The sequence below is a fragment of the Lissotriton vulgaris genome, chromosome 12 (assembly GCF_964263255.1).
Source record: "Lissotriton vulgaris chromosome 12, aLisVul1.2, whole genome shotgun sequence".
Taxonomy (NCBI): domain Eukaryota; kingdom Metazoa; phylum Chordata; class Amphibia; order Caudata; family Salamandridae; genus Lissotriton; species Lissotriton vulgaris.
In genome coordinates, this window is record NC_141700.1 from 728,896,947 (window position 1) to 728,917,499 (window position 20,553).

Consider the following 20,553-nt stretch of genomic DNA (forward strand, 5'->3'; position numbering starts at 1 on the left):
TCTGCCAAATTTCGTGTAATTCCGTACAGCCATTCGGGCTGTAGCCCTGGCTAAAGGTCCCTATGGAAAATTGCATGGGGTAAACACGTTTTGGGATCCCCCTTTTTTTCTCGGCCCCCACTTGACGAATCACCCCCAAACTTTCAGGGAAGGAGCGGAACCAAGCAGGCCATTTTCTTGGTGAAATTCACGAAGATTCGTTCACCGGCGCAAAAGTTATTCCAAACAGAATGTTGTGGATTTACTATGGAAAGTAGGTCCTAACTATAACTAGCTACTGGCGACCGCCAGTAGGTAATAAAATAAGGGATTTACAAATATTGAGACAGAGGCAACTGAAATCCCACCTGTCACACATAGTGAATTTTTTCAAATATGGTGCTTAGGTCAGGAGGAACAGTCTCCTTATTCTTCTAAACAGAGTATGACTCCTAACAAGTCAAGCAAGAATGACCAGCACACACAATTTTACTGCTTAGAATACATGTTCTTCAATGTTTCAGACATGTTAGTAGCACATTATTCATCCACAGATTCTTGTTTGTGTCTTAAAACTTTTTATTTAAATCTTTATAAGATCAAATTTTTAAGAGTAGCCAATGCATTTTGTCTCTAATCTAGAAACTTCTTCAGGGTTACAAGACAAATTATATACAAAGCATTAAAACCGAGAACCAGAACACGAGGTACAATTCTTGTTGCCTATTAAAAAAAGTCTCACAATAGAAAATACCTATTAAATGAAAATCCAGTACATGATTATCACCAACATATTTAAATATTTCATGGTCATTATCAAATTCATCTAAATGTTAGTTCAATGGGTGCAACCAATATGTGAAATATTTCAAAATAAAAATAAAAAGTTATATTATCATGGGGCAAGCTAAGCAATTCAGGTTATAGGTAATGCCATTCAGGTTGACGGTCAGAAGAAAGGAGAAAGCGAGGACCTCCACATAGTGACTGTATGAATTGCATCATACATTGTTATGTATTTACACAATTGAGAAAGGAGCATTGCATTATTGGCATATGATTGATGATACTTAGAAGGACCACTACTAGTATAAAAAATGTAGCAGTCTCCTCCATAATCATTACATATTAAGTCAAATAACTTTAGATATATATTCTTGTTACCCTTCTTATCCCTTCACCATTTCTATTGAAGCTAGAAATTCCTTCATAGTGATATTATAAGAAAAGTAAAATTCTTCTAATTTACATACATGTGGAATTTCCTTCCCATAAATATTAGGGTGTTTAATTTAACAATTTTTTACAATGGTACCCTAATTGGATGTTTACATCATTTAGCGCCGGACATGTCTGTGTGATTGCATGCTCTGTGTTCCTTCTGTTTTACAGAATATGCTCCAATGAAGATCTAGAGTAAAATCATTAATCACTCATTATTTTAATTAAATTTGCGGTGCTCATATATTTACATGAGTAGAGATAGTGATCCCATAATGTACCTTTTTATCCTTTGTTATCGCGTCTGATGGTGTGAATCCCGATTCCACTAGGTGTATGTCTCAAGCCTGAGTTAACATCTTCCCAAGTTTTGGCCTATGTTGGCATCTCAATCTGTTGAAATAGTAAACGGATAATATAGATTATATATACTATAATTACTATTAATTTGTCCTCTCCAAATTTTTTCATCATTGCCCTCATTTTGAATTTGTGATACCCATTATAATGTTCGTCTTACACAAAACATATCATGCGTGCTATGGAGAAAGCATTACCCTATACGTTTCCGCTATCCTCTGACAACACAATTAATAGGCCGGGTGTGGCAGTGGCAAAATATTCATACTCAGGAGCGGTTTACATCATGCAGCTGTAGCCAGATTATTTGTATACAGGGCACTGTCCGCCCTGTTCGAATTAGAGGGTATTTTAATTAAATTTTCTCACGTGCACCTTACATTTTATAGTTCTGGTCCTGAAGAAGCGCCAATAACCCTTAAGGCGACCCAGGCGCGAAACATGTTGACCTATGACCTTTAAAACCCAGGCATAGTATGCCGTTGGGGCTAGATTTTGTTTAGCAGTTGAGTCTGCTAAGAGTACACAATTGAGACATTCGCTGCATGTATACCCTTTATTAACTTCTACATTACACTTGCACGCACTTCCATCACCCTCATTGGACCCCCACCCCACACACCCACATGCACCATCTGGTAGTCCTATAAAAGATCTCGGATAAAGAGACCCTTCGGGGGACCCATAGGGGATTGCAGCGCCGGCCCTACGAGGAGAAACTGCACAATAATGAAGCATAACACCCTTTGGGGTGTGTGGGGGCATCAGAGGACACATAGTGGTCTTTCATCTTCATGTGTGGGTCCCCGTCACCTAGAATCCCCCCTTTTTTCTTTTTTTCTTTCTTTCCTCTTCACTCCTCTTTTTTAAATGCACGGGTGACTTTTTGCACCCTCATGCATGGGTGACTTTTTGTACCCTGCTATAGGAACAGTGTCCTCTTGTTGATATAGACGTTGGTATAAGGAGCATGGACCCTGGACCTTATAAAAAGCTCCTCGTCCCCCCCTCTTTTGTGTAGTAAAATATTCATACTGCCACTTCCCCAGTGTATGAAATCTTAGAATTTACTGGCATCCAGTCTGCTCTGCAATCTGGGAAAATTATTATTCCCACTCCAGTGAGTCAACAGTAGAGAAAGTGTTGGATAGCGGAGTGCAACAGTAAGGAAAGTGTTGGATAGCTGAGGGGTAAAGATTACTATTCCCACTCCAGTGAGTGCAATGGTAGGGAAAAGGGAAAGTGTTGGATAGTGAAGGGGTAAAAATTACAATTCCCACTCCAGTGAGTGCAACAGTAGGTAACGTGTTGGATTGCTGAGGAGTAACATTAAATATTCCCACTCCAGTCAGTTCAAAATTAAAAACAAACAAAATATTAACAAAAATATTTACTAAACAAAATAATTAATTGTGACATAAATTTACTTTTTTTGTTTCCTACCCTATAACACCGCACAATTCACAACCCACATCTAATTTAAAAAAAATGTACTTCCTTAATTAACATAATTAATTACCAATTAAATAAATATTATTAATTAAAAAAACAAATTAAACCTCATACAATTATTTAACTTCCCACACTTAACCCATATAACCCCACAACCCAGCTAAAATTAAACTGTAAAAAAATGTATTACACAATTAAAACTTATTTTCAACTAAAAAACTAATAGTATTTAACAAATAATTATAAAGTAAGTACAATTAATTTACTCCCCACACTGTATCCCTATAACAGTAAAACGAACACACAAACAAATACATGCAAATACCATAATTAAATATAAATTAATTAATTAATATCAATGATCAACTCATTTCTAAATAATTAAACATACATTTTTCCCACCCTTTACCCCTATAAACATAGCAATGCACACCTAAATTAGTTTCACAATTTCCATAATTAATTTTCAATTAATTAATAATAATTAAGAACTAATTATTCATTAGAAATAAACTATTTCCCACCCTTTACTCCATAAACCCCACAATCCACACCTGAAATAAAATAACAGTTACCATATTTTATTATCAATTAGTTAATATAAATTAATAACGAATTAATAATTAATTAGACATAAATTACTTCCCACCCTTTACCCCTATACACCCCACAACCTACACCTAAAATAATTACACAATTTCCATAATTAATTTTCAATCAATTAATATAAATTAAAAACAAATTATTAATTAATCAAAAATAAATTACTTCCCACCCTTTACCCCTATAAATCCCACAACCCGCACCTACTTTATTACGCAATTACCATAATTATTATCAATCAATTAATATTAATTAACAAACAATTAATAAGAACACATAAATTACTTCCCACAATTAAAACTATAAAATCTAAATTAAATAAATGAAAAATAATCATTAATTTATTATATTTAAATTACTTACCACCCTATACACCCACAACCCACTACGGAACCAAAAATTCATCAGTACTAAAAATGTAACACATATATTAAAACCATAAACAATGCTTATACAAAAAAAATACATTATTAAGGAGAACAACGGTCCTTAGGATTAGAAATTCAAAACAATACAATGGAATATAGACTCGAATCAGTACTATATCAGAAAGTTTTTCAGTACCCAGCCGGGCCTGAATCTTTTTAATCAAAATATATAAGCCAAGGTAGGAGAGACCACCAGAGGGGTCCGATTCAGAAGCTGATAGGGTACAAGCCTGTACCTATCCAGAGCACACTTGAACAAGGTTCAGAGGTGAGAGAAATAGGAAAGAGAGAAAAATTAAAGAATATCAGGCAAAAAGAAAGTGGGAGCCAACTGTCCCTTGCATCATTAACACAATTGTAAAGCAAGTTCAGACAAACAATTACTGTAACAATATTGACACAATCGGAAGAGATTACAGAATTGTTAAAATGTCTTATGTGCATAATGATTATGTGCAGGAAGGGACACCTTCCTGCACATAATCAATCTTGAAAGGTGATTTGCTCTTTCTATGTGTGCTGCGAAAGAGAAAAAAATATCACCAGTCTTAGCCCAGGTTGTTCATGGTCTTAGTTTTTGGCTCTGCCCCAGCCTTGTAAAAATGGGGCAGCATCAAAAAGCAGTGGGATTGCAGCGGAATACCTATTGCAACACCCATTGCACACCCCTTTCACGCTAAGTGAAGCGTCAAAAGGGGCCTTTATTAAAAGGCAGCGGTAAGCCACATTAAGTGGCTTAACTCTGCTTTGTAAATAAGGAGAAGGGAGTATCGCCAACAGAACTTAGCTAAAAGTGACATTCTGGTGGTGATAGGGGCTTGTGCATGTGCCCCTTGTTGTTTTAGTGTGGAGCAATGTATTACTCTGCAATGCCAGGTACTTTAAAGTTTTTAGTGTATAGTGTTTTGCTGCTTTGCGCCTGGTCTTGTCTGGTTTTACATGTACATCCCCTTCTCTCCACCTTTACACTTCTACCTGCACATCCAGCACCCGACCTGCTTGAACAGATATAGGGATGGTTCTCATATTGGGTTTGGTGTTCATTGTGTCCCAGGCATTTCACAGGTTTTTGCAGCGCACAGTTCAAAATGTCATGTGGGGCACATTGCATAATCACCTGTTTCTAGCATAAAAACGTACCCTGCAGGGAAAAGGAAAACAGCAGCGCCAGCATCTTACACCGTCTGGTGATACAGCTGCCCATCACTAAAAAACAGGGCAGGTTTCCTTAGGAGGTAAAAATAAATGTTACAACACAATTACTTGGAACTGAAAATGTGCTGGGCCTCTGATACCCTTCTAACGGCTTCGGTTTGTCCCCAAAATGGACATTTTTCTGAGAAGTGGGTGTGAAACATAATTATATGTCACACAGTTCTGCCATACAATCCATATTGCTAAACATAATCTTGTCATGCCTGTAACAACCACTTACTCAGACCTTCAGCAACATTCCAACTACACCTATGCCCTCTGAGACCCCACCCTCTTAACACTTTTGTGCCTAATTTTCGACCTTTTCTCCTCAATTTCCATTTTCTTTTCTCTCACCTGTTTGACCTATTGTCCCTCTGCTCCCCCTCCTCTTTGATCTCCATTCTGAGCTATTAACCTTCTCCCTATCTGAGACCCTCGCTTTCTCTCCCGTTCCCCTTCTAAGATCCGAATATTCAGACGCCCAACCTCTGTGACTTCCTCCCATTCTGATCGCCTCCCTCTCGAGCTTCTCTTCCTCTGGCTCTCCATACCCTTGGACGTCTTTATTTTCTGACCTCTGTCCTCAGACCGCCAGCTACTCACACCTTTTCACTGGAGGACTTACTTTACCTTACAACCTCTTGTGACCCAATCTCTATCTCTGACCTTCCAGTAAGACCTCACCTTAGCCTCTGAATTCCTTCCTATCTCACCTGCTGCTCCTCTTTACCTCTAACATCCCACCCCCTGGCCTCATTCTCGTTTATGTGAGACCTTTTTCTTTAATCATCCTCTCTGATATCCTTGGCGTCTTCTCTTCATACACTCTGGATTGCCCACTAAACCCATCGAGGTTTCCTCTCTTTTAAAAAAAAAATCTCAATTCTTTATTAAAGTTTTTTCAAAATTATATGAACAATGATCAACATTCAAATATCCTCATATTAACAAAGAAATAAAGAAACTGTAAAGGATAAATTAAAAGTTATGAACCGAATAAATAAAAACAAAATAAAAACAAATTAGTACCAGTACCACAGTTGCATACATAGACAAATGAATGACATAACAAAATATAGCAGTATTATTACAGAGAATAAAGAATCATATGCATTAAAAAATTAAAGGCAAAAAAAGGAAATATGTATACCCATCAACAGCAAATGTACAAAATATATTCAAATCATCGTGAATTGAGAAAAGGACTCCATATATGGTTAAAATTAGCCAAATTGTATTGTCCTCCTCAGCCTCTGGCCTATCTGTGTGAACTTTTGCTGCTCTGACCTAATACCCTGACATAGTCCTTCTTTGACGCTTGCCGCTCTCACTTTGACACTCGAGCCTCCATTTGCTACCATATCCCCTCTGTTACAGTCCAACTCTAACATGTTCCCACTTTAACCTCTCCTTGCCCTCTGATTTCCTTCACCTGAAGTTTTCTATCTATGACTGGCTCGCTCTCTCTCACCCTTGTTCTGAAAGTCCTTTTTGTTCATTCCACAGCCATCAGGCAAATCGACCTGCATGTGAGACACAAGTCAGGTCCCCTCTTGGCCGTGGACCCAGACAACGGCTTAATGATTCACTGGAGAGCCCATGGCAACCCACTACGGACAGAAAAAACCATGATGGCAGACATCCACTACATGGCGAATGACATCACTAAAATTGGTGGTGGGCCTGAGGTGGTCATTGTGTTCACCATTTGGGCTCATTTCACTACTTACCCAGTGGAGGTGTACATCCGTCGAGTGAGAAACATCCGAAGGGCAATCACAGAACTCTTGCAGAGGAGCCCCAAGACTACAGTGATCATCAAAACTGCCAACACAAGCTACAAGTCAATATATGGGAGTGACTGGCTGTCCCTCCAGCTAGACATCATCCTGAGGAAGATGTTCTCTGAGCTCCCCGTGGCCATAGTGGATGCGTGGGACATGACCGCCAGTCACTATCTTAAGGAAGACATCCATCCTGGGAAGATCATCATCCAAAATGAAGTAGACATGTTCCTTTCTTTCATCTGTCCCAAGTGACTGTGAGGTGAAGATGAGAACCAAACTTTCTGATAATACCACAGGGAGGTCATGGACAAGTGAAGGTGTTTTTTTCTCCCGGTCTCCAGCTATTGGAAAAGAGCAGTTTGTCTTTGAAAAGGAGATCAGAGAATTGTAAGCACACAGAAGATGACACTGATATTTTAAGAGCCGGCTTGTATGATGAGCGTCAATATGTCCGGGGCTAGTAGTAGAGTTAAGGAAGGGTGGAATACAATGACTGCATGATTTTGTCACTACCTTTGTTGAGTGTCCTGTTACCAGATGATTCTAAGATGGTTTGCTAGTCTCAAAGCACTTTAGAAAGAGTTGTTTATATTTCCTGACTTAATAACAACTGGGTCAAAGACCTGTAATAGGCGAGCAGTTGGTTGGACCTGCCAATGTTCAAACCTGTGGCTCACATACAGATATCTGCAATGGATGAATTTGTTGCGTGATTTGTTTCAGCAACTCTTGATTTTCTTCTTAATCAGTTTTCTGTGACCTCCTCCAAGAAAAGAACTCTGTGGAATCTGGTGAATGCAATCCCCTCCATGATATACTTTGTGGCAATCTTTGGTAAGCAAATTAAACAGGACATGTGAACTCTTCTTTAATTGGGATCAATTTGCAGACAAGTGATGGACTCAACATCACACAGACTCACCAGCCTGGTCAGACTCCTTCAAGCCTGCATCAGCTGCCATCTCTGCAGAGCTGTAAGACCTGTGCATTCCACTCTCTCTCTGATCTCATAGCATAAAGTTGCTTTACAATGTTGACTTTGAGTTACACCTGACATCTCCCGGGGACTCCTAAAGGAAACAAATTAATACTGTGGGAGACTTCTTCCCAAACTACCCTGCTGTTCTTTCTTGTGTGGTAGGTTTATTTTTCTTTTGCTTCCACTAAATTTGTAATTTGCAGGATTTTGGAAATCTATGGAAAATGTATGCCTACTGACTACAGATTTTGCCCCACGTTTTTACATTTCGACTGATGCTCCGGACATTTCACATCTACTCAGCGCCTATAGACCCTCATGAGGGAATAGTCTGCATTCTACAAATCCTTTTACATTACATTACATCACTTCACACGTTGTTAAGGCCTCCTGCCAGCCTGTGGTTGGTAAACAGTCATAATATCGATTCCAAAATATAGAATGGACATAATATCGAAGTAAAAATATAGAATGGACAAAATATCGAATGGACACAATATAGTGGTTAAAAATATCGAATTTAAGGTAAGTAATATCGATTTTCAAAATATAGAAGTCAAAATATCGAAGTATACAATATAGGCATTAAATATATCGATTTTTTAATAATATCAATTTTTTTAAAGTGTTTTGTATGTTAGTATATGTGTGAAAAGTGTATATTAATTTTTGTAATGTATGTTTAATGTATTTTAAGTAATGAATTTTATGTTATTTAATTTGTGCGTAATTTAATTCTGTAGCGGGTTGTGGGTATATAGGGGAATAGGGTGGGAAGTAATTTAATTATATTAAATGAAATATTAATTTTTAGCAATTATTATTAATTTTTAATTAAATTATGCTTTTTAATTCTGTAGCGGGTTGTGGGTTTATAGGGGAATAGGGTGGGAAGTCATTTAATTGCAATGAATTAAATATTTTTATTTATTTATTGGTATTCATTTTGAATTTATTGTTATTTTTTAATTGGTAATTAATTTTTATTAATTGCCAATTAATTTGTATTAATTGATTAATTGTTAATTATGTTAATTTTCTAAATGTATTTTCTGTAGCGTGTTGTGCGTTTCTAGGGGAATAGGGTGGGAAGTAATTTAATTGTAATTAAGTAAATAATTGTTTTCATTCATTGGTATTGATTTTAAATTTATTGTTAATTAATTTTTAATTGGTAATTAATTTCTATTAATTGGCAATTAATTTCTATTCATTGGCAATTAATTTTTATTAATTGGTATTTTTTTTGTATTAATTAAATATTTGATAATTATGATAATTGTATTAATGTATTTTCTGTAGTGGGATGTGGGTTTATAGGGGAATAGGGTGGGAAGTAATGTAATTGTAATTAATTACATGTTAAAAATACTTTTTGTGTATTGATAATTAATTTACTGTTAATTTTTAATTGGTATTAATTTGTATTATTAATTAGTTTTTGTTATTGAAAATTAATTAGTTGTTAAATAATTATGAATATGTTATTAATTTTTAATAACTAATATGTAGTTGTATTTCTAATTAATTATTACATAATATTAAATTTGTTATTAATTTCAATTAATTTTTATTGGGATTGATATTTAATTTATTTTTAATAATATATTAAATCATTACTTTCCCTTATGTTAAACTCACTGGAGTGGGAATAGTAATTTTCACCCTCCCGCGGTCCAACGCTTTCCCTACTGTTGCACTCTCTGGAGTGGGAATAGTATTTTTTACCCCTATGCTATCCAATGCTTTCCCTACTGTTGCACTCTCTGGAGTGGGAATAGTAATTTTTACCCCTACGCTATCCAAAGCTTTCCCTACTGTTGCACTATCTGGAGTGGGAATAGTAATTTTCACACTCCCGTTATCCAACGCTTTCCCTACTGCTGCACTCTCTGGAGTGGGAATAGTATTTTTTACCCCTACGCTATCCAACGCTTTTCCTACTGTTGCACTCTCTGGAGTGGGAATAGTAATTTTTACCCCTACGCTATCCAATGCTTTCCCTACTGTTGTACTCTCTGGAGTGGAAATAGTAATTTTTACCCTTCGAATATCCAACGCTTTCCCTACTGTTGCACTCTCTGGAGTGGGAATAGTAATTTTTATCACTACGCTATCCAACGCTTTCCCTACTGTTGCACGCTCTGGAGTTGGAATAGTAATTTTTACCCTCCCGCTATCCAACGCTTTCCCTACTGTTGCACTCTCTGGAGTGGGAATAGTAATTTTTACCCTTATGCTATACAACGCTTTCCCTACTGTTGCACTCACTGGAGTGGGAATAGTATTTTTTACCCCTATGCTATCCAACGCTTTCCCTACTGTTGCACTCTCTGGAGTGGGAATATTAATTTTTACCCCTACGCTATCCAACGCTTTCCCTACTGTTGCACTCTCTGGAGTGGGAATAGTAATTTTTACCCTTACGCTATCCAACGCTTTCCCTACTGTTGCACTCACTGGAGTGGGAATAGTATTTTTTACCCCTACGCTATCCAACGCTTTCCCTACTGTTGCACTCTCTTGAGTGGGAATAGTAATTTTTACCCCTACGCTATCCAACGCTTTCCCTACTGTTGCACTCACTGGAGTGGTAATATTAAATGTTACCCTCCTGCTATCCTACGGTAAAATATTGTACATTTTTTATTAATAACCTAAATTAATTATATCTTAATTTTAAGGTTATTTGAGTATTTTTAAGTATGTTTTAGTTAATTATATTTAGCATTTCATTAATTTTAAATTACTTTTAAGACATTTAAAAAAATTCGATATTTTGACTGACTATATTTTTTACAGACTATATTTTGGATTAGATATTTTTGTACTTACCTGTTTGTAGATAGGAATTCGATATTTTGGCATTCTATATTTTGGTGACTATATTTTGGTAAGTCTATATTTTGTCATTCTATATTATGTCAGTGATCCCTGTGGTTATCATCTCATTACAACTTTTTAGGTCGAACCTAGCGTTGCAGCACCCGTCTTCTTCTCCCAAGTGCCTACTTTTCACGGACTGTCTCTCGCACCTCTTCCTTGTCTCACTGATGGCTGGACTGACATCTCACTTCAGGGGGAGAACTGCGACCCCCCATCCGTGAGAGCTCTTTTATGCTTGGTGATAATATTGCCAACCATTAGAAATAAAACATTTTGCATTTCCTCTGTCAGTCTCAGGCACTGGCTGTAAAAGAAGATTCAGTGCGTGATGCAACGCGTACAATGTGTTCTGTGGCACTTTCTGCCTTGAGGCACCTCCAGAGCCGGTCGTGGATCTTTGAACAGACAGACAGCTCTTCCTTGCGGGGTGAAGAAGGCTTCTCAGCTGCAGGCAGGGTTGGTTACTCCGGGTCCAGCCTCTCACATCCTCTGATTTCACCACGCCGCATCCTCCCAGAACCATCCTTTCTGGGTTAAGGAGTTCCCCCAACTGCCCCTGGGCGGAGCCACCTGTGCCAGGGAGAGGCAGGGGTCGGTCATGTGTGGGGCCCGGGGCCCCGCAAGAGCTCAGATCTGTGTGTGTGTTTCACCTCCGATGCAGTAGTGCAGCGGTCTGTGTGTGATGTTTGCTGTCGGCATGGGCGGCTTGCAAAACACACAACAGAGCAGACCATGTCTAGGGATGGTGTGTAACTATACTAGTAACTGTGAAACAGTTGGATGCATGTGTGAGCAAATGCCGTTGAGAAACATAAGCTAGAACCAATCCCATCAGCCCAACCTTTTGTTGGAGTTTACGTCATGTGGGGGTTTGCTGATCATTCAACACCTCATCCGACCATATATTGCCGGTGCGGGAATGAATGTCAGTACTCTAGCCATGAAACCCATTGTAGAGTGGTATTGATAAAGTGCAGTGCTCGAGTGGTAGTGATGAATAAAATTGACTACTCAGACTCAGAAAAAAGTTCGGATAGAAGTCTATGTGTCAAAGATTAAAAACACGCCAAGTAGTACCCTCTGGCGCTGTGCAGGACGGTCGACATGTTTCAGCCAATTGGGGAGTTATCCCGGCTTTCTTCAGGACCTTAGACATGGAATAACTACTGCAACTACAAAAATTGTGTCTAGTGAGAAAAAATGTACTAAGAAAAAGTCACATATCTACCAGGAACTTTAACGATTATGTGTCCACTGGAGGGAGAGAAGCATGTCTTCTTCCTATCAAAAAACAAAAGATTTCTTTCAACAACACCAGGCTACACATATACAACCGCATGAATACACAGAAACCGCGTAGAAAACCACCTGCATGAATAATTTACATTCTGCATTACAAAGGAAGCATATTAGCTTTATCACACAGAGGCATTTCCTCACAGTGATACTCACCCAGCTTTATGTGGGTGAAGACCTCACCTCACCCGGCAACCGCTCGGGAGTATGAGGCCCCGCTCTATAGTGTAGAAAAAAGACACAGTTAGCACACAAATCTACTGTGCCCAAACCAATTGCTCTACACATCTAACCCAACAAACGTGTGATAGAAACCCATCCGCCAAAACTTAAGACTAACCCACAGCAGGGTTCTCATAGGACACTTAGAGAACACACATCCTGCGATATTCATCAAGTCCCTTGGATGTCAAGGACCATGAATCAACAGAGTCCCAGATGAACAGCAAAGTCTATAAAGTTAGAGGGCACTCTAGACTCCTTCTTGTCATATCCCCTCAACAAGAACTAAGAGAGAACAGAAAGGCTGACAGGCGGCTCACCTGTCCGCCGGTACCCCCGATTCTGAACCAAGCGGAAGGGGAGGAACTCTTTGTACCGCCCTTCGCCCTTTAATACCGACCGTCAATTAGATCATGAGCCATAAGGGGCGTTTTTTACGTGAAGTAAAAATGAGGATGTAGGCGCGATGAAGACCACTGCTCCTTCGCGCATGTGCAGTGAAACTAAGAGCCGAAGAATAGTGGCATCTTGTTTCTGCACATATCGCCCTCGCTATTGAAGAAAGACTTTCAAAAGCTACCCTACCGGGTCGCTGAAAACGATACAGAAAAACCCGGCTAATAAAGGAGTCCAGGTTAATGATGGGGCGCGCGTATAAAATATTACGAACTTCTAGATCTAACATCCACCGTGGAGTCGCACGCATGACGAAACAGGAAACACTGTTCCCTTGGCATGCGCACGAAAGAACACTTAAGCCAGGCTCCATATCTTAAAATATCAATAGTGCGCCTCTCCAGCTTACGAAACCAAAAATGGTACCATAAAGTTAATTGTGTTTTACAACATTTACATGAAGTACAAGAGATACATCTTATGGTCTCATTATATAAACATGGAGTTCATCCTAGCCGTTCTTCTAGAATCATGTATGTCAAGAGGCGTTAATTCTGAAGTAACTCCACATCAACTGCTTATATGGAGGAAAACAGGAGGTGTAGCTATGGCTATACTCCGAAATTGAAACTTGGAATTAGAAAAGTCAGCAAGGGTCACTATATAAAGGAAATTGCCTCGACCTCATAAAGGATCATTTATTATTAGCAAGGGTCCAAAAATCGTAATTAGTCAGTGTGCGGTAGACCGAATCTAGCTGCGTGATTATCACGGTTATTACCATGGGATATCTCCACATGTTGCTAGAGAGTAAGTATGATGTTATTTTCAAAAAGGAAGGGGAGTGGGTAAGGCGAGATAGGCATAGGGGCAGCATGCACAATTAGGTTGGGTGAGCTATAGGGGTACAAAACAAAAGATGCGTTTGTATCCATAACAACAGACCCGCAACTGAAAGTTGCTCTTAATACTAATAAAACAAACAAGTGTGTGGAGGGTCATGGGGAATATTTTACGACCTGTCTGCTCGCTCCCCTACTGTCAAGATGCAAAACACACAACAGAGCAGACCATGTCTAGGGATGGTGTGTAACTATACTAGTAACTGTGAAACAGTTGGATGCATGTGTGAGCGAATGCCGTTGAGAAACATAAGCTAGAACCAATCCCATCAGCCCAACCTTTTGCTGGAGTTTACGTCATGTGGGGGTTTGCTGATCATTCAACACCTCATCCGACCATATATTGCCGGTGCGGGAATGAATGTCAGTACTCTAGCCATGAAACCCATCGTAGAGTGGTATTGATAAAGTGCAGTGCTCGAGTGGTAGTGATGAATAAAATTGACTACTCTTACTCAGAAAAAAGTTCGGATAGAAGTCTGTGTGTCAAAGATTAAAAATACGCCAAGTAGTACCCTCTGGCGCTGTGCAGGACTGTCGACATGTTTCAGCCAATTGGGGAGCTACCCCGGCTTTCTTCAGGACCTTAGACATGGAATGGCTACTGCAACTACAAAAATTGTGTATAGTGAGAAAAAATGTACTAAGAAAAAGTCACATATCTACCAGGAACTTTAACGATTATGTGTCCACTGGAGGGAGAGAAGCATGTCTTCTTCCTATCAAAAAACAAAAGATTTCTTTCAACAACACCAGGTTACACACATACAACCGCATGAATACACAGAAACCGCGTAGAAAAACACCTGCATGAATAGTTTACATTCTGCATTACAAAGGAAGCATATTAGCTGTATCACACAGAGGCATTTCCTCACAGTGATACTCACCCAGCTTTATGTAGGTGAAGACCTCACCTCACCCGGCAACGGCTCGGGAGTATGAGGCCCCGCTCTATAGTGTAGAAAAAGGACACAGTTAGGACACAAATCTACTGTGCCCAAACCAATTGCTCTACACTTCTAACCCAACAAACGTGTGATAGAAACCCATCCTCATGGGCGGCTTGCCTTTGTGCTGCCTGTCCTGTGGTGTGTGTGTGTGTGCGTGCGATGCCCTCCCTGTATTCAGGGGCGGCTCTAAGCTCTTGGTGGCCCTGGGCAGTAAGCATAGGTAGGGACCCTGGAAGAGGGGGTCTGGGCGGGGCAGAGCGCGGAGGCCAGTGAAGAGGGGGGGGGGCGGGTCAGGGTGTTTGGAAGTGGAACAGAGCCGGAGGCCGCCAAATCCCTGCCAGGGGCCGCCATGCAAATATGTATCCATCCTCAGAGGATTATTATATTAAGAATATATATTGGTGTTGTGGCCCCTGGAGTTTGGTGACCCTGTGCAGGTGCACAACTTGCACATGCCTAAGACCGCCCCTGCCTGTATCCCTCTTTGCATACACCCTCAGCAGGACTCTTTGGGGCAGATTTACAAGCCCCTTGCGCCACTTTTGCATCACTTTTAACATGGGAAAAGTGACGCAAAAGTGGCGCGATGGGCTTGTAAATCTGCCCCTTTGTTTCTTGTCAGTGTATCTGCTCGTGCTTGCTCCGAGTCCCTATTTTAAGCCTCCTTCCCTCTTTCTTGTGCCAGTAACTGGATATAAACAGTAGCCGCGGTATCTCTGTGTCCGTGTGCGTGCAGGTGTGCGCGCCGGCGTCAGGGAGCGCAGTTGTCCCCCTGCGGGCCTCAGTTCTCCTGACTAGTGACAGTGGGGACAGACCCTCCGTGGTGCCCTCCGAGGAGGCTGCTACTGTTTGACTGGCCGGCCCCGCTGGCGCCTTCATCTTCCTCACTGCTCGGACAGCGTGTCGAGTCCGAGTCAGGAGAGCCCCCCACCCCCACAAGCCCCTCCTGCCGACCTGGGGCTATCAGATACACATTCAGGCGCTATGTAGTGCCATGTCCTGTGATGGATAGCGCCTTCTTCCTTCTTGGAATCCAAGTGTGAGCTTCACGCAGTGGGAGTGCACTGCACATCACTGACACAAAACCTCATGATATCATCAACGGCCTCTTTCATCTGAAAGGTATTAAGAGCCTGATGTACAGTTTGACAGACAGGTTACTCTGTCAAACATGGCAGATACTAAGCATGCGTGCAAAATCCGTTCCGCTCGCGGATTTTGCGGATTTTCGGCAAATTCGCAATCCGCGAACTCCCGCGAATTTGCCGAAAATCCGCGAATCCGCAAGTGGAACGGATTCGGGGTGCAAAAGTTCAAGCTTCAAGCTTGTAACTATTTTAGAATGGCGCCGGCAAGCTGCCAGCGCCATTCTAAAATAGTTACTAAGTTAGCTTCAACAGGAAGCACTAATTGAAGCAGGTGCTCGAGTTTAACTGAATTCGAGCACCTGCTTTATTTTATCTATTAGTGCTTCCTGATGAAGCTAACTTTGTAACTATTTTAGAATGGCGCTGGCAGCTTGCCGGCGCCATTCTAAAATAAAACAGGAGAGGGGCAGAGGGCAGAAGGGCACAAAAACGATTGGGGCAGAGGGCAGAAGGGCACAAAAACGAGTGGGGCAGAGGGCAGAATGGCACAAAAACGAGTGGGGCAGAGGGCAGAAGGGCACAACAACGAGCGGTCTCGCAAAAAAAAACCAGCGAACACGCAAATCGCCCCGCGAACACGCCTAAAAATGAAAAATCAGCAAATTCGCACAAATTCGCGAATTTTGCGGATTGCAAATTCGCAAATCCGCAAATTCCCGAATTGCGAATTCACAAAATTCGCCCATGCTTAGCAGATACCCCGTCCGCTTTATTACAAGTGCCATGGGCTATAATTCACGTGTAATGCAGAGATGTACGCATTATCCCTTCACCACCTATTCGTCAAGGAGACATCAAATTTGCAATAACAAAAGCTGCCAGGGAAGATCTACGAAATATTATCAACGCTCAATTTTATTGGTCTGTCCGTGACCCCGCCACCAGACCAAGACGTCTGAGATCAAAGTGTCAATTTATTCATGCGAACAGCAGGAGAAACACGGGCACCCTTCAGTCTAATACACGTCCATGTTACTCACCAATCATCCAAGATGGTTTCATGAAGTGCTGGCCTACAACATCCAGGTCAGAAGACAAGGCTTGATACTCCTTAGCACACGTTTTGTATTACAGTTTCATCAATATACATGTGTTTCCACCATACATCAGCCATACATTCGAAATAATTTCCGTTCCTTTTATTCAGGGTTGTCGTTGGTGTTTTATTTCTGGAGGCGTCACAGCCGACACGTGTTTCGTCGTTTTAGGGAATGCAACCCACGACTTTCTCAAGACTATTCTCCGAAATGTCGTTCTCTATTTCTTGAGGTGATAATTCCAACCCTCAAAGGGGTTCTGTATGGGGATGTTGCACGTATTTTGGTCCGTTCATCCGTTTTGTAACCGGAGTATCGGTTAATAGTATAGCAGCTTTTCGCTGCAGTAATCGAAATGAAGCTTCCGTCCCCGCTGCCACTTCTATGGTGCTACTAGTCAGCAGCGATGCCCCGCCCCCAAACACTGCTCTGGCTAGGAAAAGTAAAAAATAAAACAGTAATTCATTTTATTACCATTTTATTTCTCACTTAGATGGAAGACTGAGGTTCAACAGGAGTGTGATTGAGGATTGCATGGAATGCACATATGGCCATGAGATACCATGGATTACCTATATGAAATATGTTGCCCGGTCTTTAGACTGCATGGATCTTTTTAACCGGATATATCTACTTAAAATGGTCGACGTGGTCTCTCTAAGGAACTTATTTTAAATAAGTTAAAACTGAGAGGGAAGTCTGGGCGCTGGAGAAAAACTCCAATAGAGCCTATTTACTGCTGAAATCCGTTGTTGGTGTTGAACCTTATCTCACAGCAGTCAAACATCCAAGGGATAGACCTTTGCTTACTAGATTCTGTCTGGGTTCTATACCTTCAATGATCTGTGTCCCTCTGGGCCAGTAAAATTTGTATTGCTCTTTTAACCTGCCCTTGTGATGACAGTTCACCCCAGACCTTGATTCAGCTGGTTTTATTCTGTAAATATTATGAATTCTTACATAGAAGGAACTTATTACCACTTTTAAAAGTGAGGGGTTTTATTCAGTTTCACCATGCCTTTTTATATTTACAGCTATTATCGGATCAGGAGGTGATGTTGGTGGTTTTTAAGTATTTAAAAGGTGCCTTACACTGGCGCATAAAATAATGTGTGCCTAGGTTAGGTTGGGTTGCAAATTCTTATAAAAAGTTTATAGGGTCCTTAAATGCTCACACATTGTTTCTTGGAATGAACTGTACTGTATAATGTTTAATAGGGCATTTTAAGGTTTTAACATGGCTTTTATGTATGTATTTTTTATCTTTTATGATTATGATATATGCTATATATATATATGATCAAAAAAGAATAATTGATGGATTGATTTTTCACTTTTGATGCACTGGCAGCAGGGGGCAACACTCCTCTGCCCTAATGGGGGAGGGGGGGGGGGCGCCGCTGGGTAGATCTGACATTATTGGCACACTAGCCCAAATACAATCCAATATCAACACCTCAGAGGGGTGCTAACCCCTCCAAAAAGCCCTGTATGGACTGTGTATGGGGGAATGATAGCAAATACCCCTTTTGCTTGTACAGTAAAGGATAACAAACATGTCCGTCCATTTAATGCATGTTTTGCCAAATGGAGAATGACTATTGTCCGTATATAAAGGCATCATCAAAGCCAACAGGTCTCGCTTTTGGGACCTCTTGGCTTTGCATTGCCTTTTGGCAATGCAATACAGCGTTGGCAAAATGTGTAGTATAGCCAAAAAGAAAGGGCAAAAAAGACGCAATAAGGTGGCTGCAGTGATCGTGTCATTTTGTAAGCACACGCAAGCACCATTACGCATGCATGCCTGTAAAATGGCGTGTGCCATTTTTTAAAATTAGTAGTTCATGATGAACTGATACATTTATTAAAATTTAAAAATTAAAAAGTCATTAAAACATTTTTTTTTAAGGTGCAGCTCACTGTATCAATTTGCTGCCTGGTTCTTCCCATGACAAAAATGTAAATAAAAAAAAAGACAGTGGCAATGAGGGGCAACAGAGGAGTGGGTGGTAGAAGCAATGTGGAGTGGGTGAGGGGAGGGGGAAAACAGCTGACAGGGGAGAGCAACATGGAGAAAAAGTACAAGCGCTAGAAAGCAACACAGAGTACAAGGGGGAAGAGAGTTTGTTGGAGAGGAAACACTCAAGGGAGAGCTTGCAACGCAAGGGAAAGAGCAATATGGAGCTTGGGGCGGGTATTTGGCAGTGGGATAGAATGACATGACGTACAGAGCTGGAAAACACATGTAGCCTCATGCCTTGCTTAAGCAAATGGACAAAAAAATAGTTACAAGTGAGCAGTGACAGGACAAATGCCAGCAAATTAGAGAAATGGTAAGGTGGTTATTAGCATTCCAATCCATCGTTCTTTTGCCCACCATGCCACTTCAGATTTGATCAGCCTTGAACAGGAAGAGGCCTGCCAAGTCAGGTCCTCTCTGAACCAGAACACAAGCAATTTAAGGCTGTTTCGCCTTGTTGGGCCTCTTAATGCAGGGTGTCGAAGCATGGTTCCAGTGGCACGGTGCGCATGGGACCCACGTCTGGGCATTCCCTTGCCACTTATGGGGGGATTCTTCTGCTGAGCAGAGATCAGGATTCAAACCTAGCTCCCGACAGTGCATGGGTTGATAGCTGTAGATGAACTGGGGTGGCGAAGTGAGCTAAAGAAGGATGATGGATTCAACCCAGATCTGTGACTGGTTAACTTTTTAAAGGAATTTATGTACATTTTATAACTGTATATTTCCCTAGTGGGGTTTAATTTCTGAATCATTGACCTTCTATGTAGATGGTTTATCTTATCCAAATTTTTAACGTATTTTGCACTATTGTGTCTTCTAATCTAAAGGTTCTGTGTTCATCTAATTTAAAAATTTTAATTTGTAATTTTGCACATGAACTGGTTGCTTTCTACATGTCATTTGCATATTTCTGGATATGCCCTATTCTATCATTTTCTGCTGCTAATTGTAAACTTTGATCCATGAAGGTGCTCTATGGTGTCCCGGCTGCTTCCTAATTGTTACTTCCACAATTCATGATATGATCTGCTTTTTTATTGTTGGCTGCTAAATTCTAAATTTTATCCCTTGATACTGCTGTTTACTCATGTTGGCTGCTAAATTCTAAATTTTATCCTTCGATACTGCTATATGCTGAAAAATGTTGTTCTTGGACCACCTTGTCATTCTGTATTTTTACATGGTTTTATTGTATTTTATGTATTAATTGGTATGCATCTTTTTAAGTGGACCTCATTGGAGTTCCAAAACTTTAATAAAACTGAATTGAATTGAACATTCCTTTTCTCTGGTTGGTTAATATTGTGCATCTGTCCCCCCTTTCGGTGCTTGATTCCCTCCAAGAGGACACCACCAATTGATTCTTTTGTTTGGCCAGTTCTGGTCATCTCTTGACTCCTTGCTTGCATACCCTCCCCCCTCTGCAAATGCAGCATCCATCCATGTCGTTATCTGGAGGAGTATCATTTAGGCCCTTTTCTACAGGCCACTGGCCGGCTGAAAAACATCATGAGATCCCGGAGGTAAGATCAAGATTAAACATTTGCAACGCAATAGGTCTCGCATTAATGCAAGTTTGACCTATTGGTGTTGCAAATAATAATGCAATGCCAATAGCTCAAACTTTCAGTAATGCAAGACCTATTGCATTGCAAATGCTTGTTCTGTAAGTAGACACAGAAGG

General features: G+C 40.4%; 1 protein-coding gene across 1 annotated transcript in view; it reads left to right on the forward strand.

Annotated features, from left to right (window-relative positions):
- The window catches only part of LOC147678401 (NXPE family member 3-like), a 197,818-nt gene extending 189,240 nt beyond the window's left edge, over positions 1 to 8,578 (forward strand). Inside the window, exon 5 of the mRNA XM_086946576.1 lies at positions 6,747 to 8,578. Within this exon, the coding sequence (XP_086802702.1) occupies positions 6,747 to 7,279 (533 nt within the window). The 3' untranslated portion in view covers positions 7,280 to 8,578. The remainder of the gene's footprint in view (positions 1 to 6,746) is intronic.
- Positions 8,579 to 20,553: the final 11,975 nt, after the last annotated feature.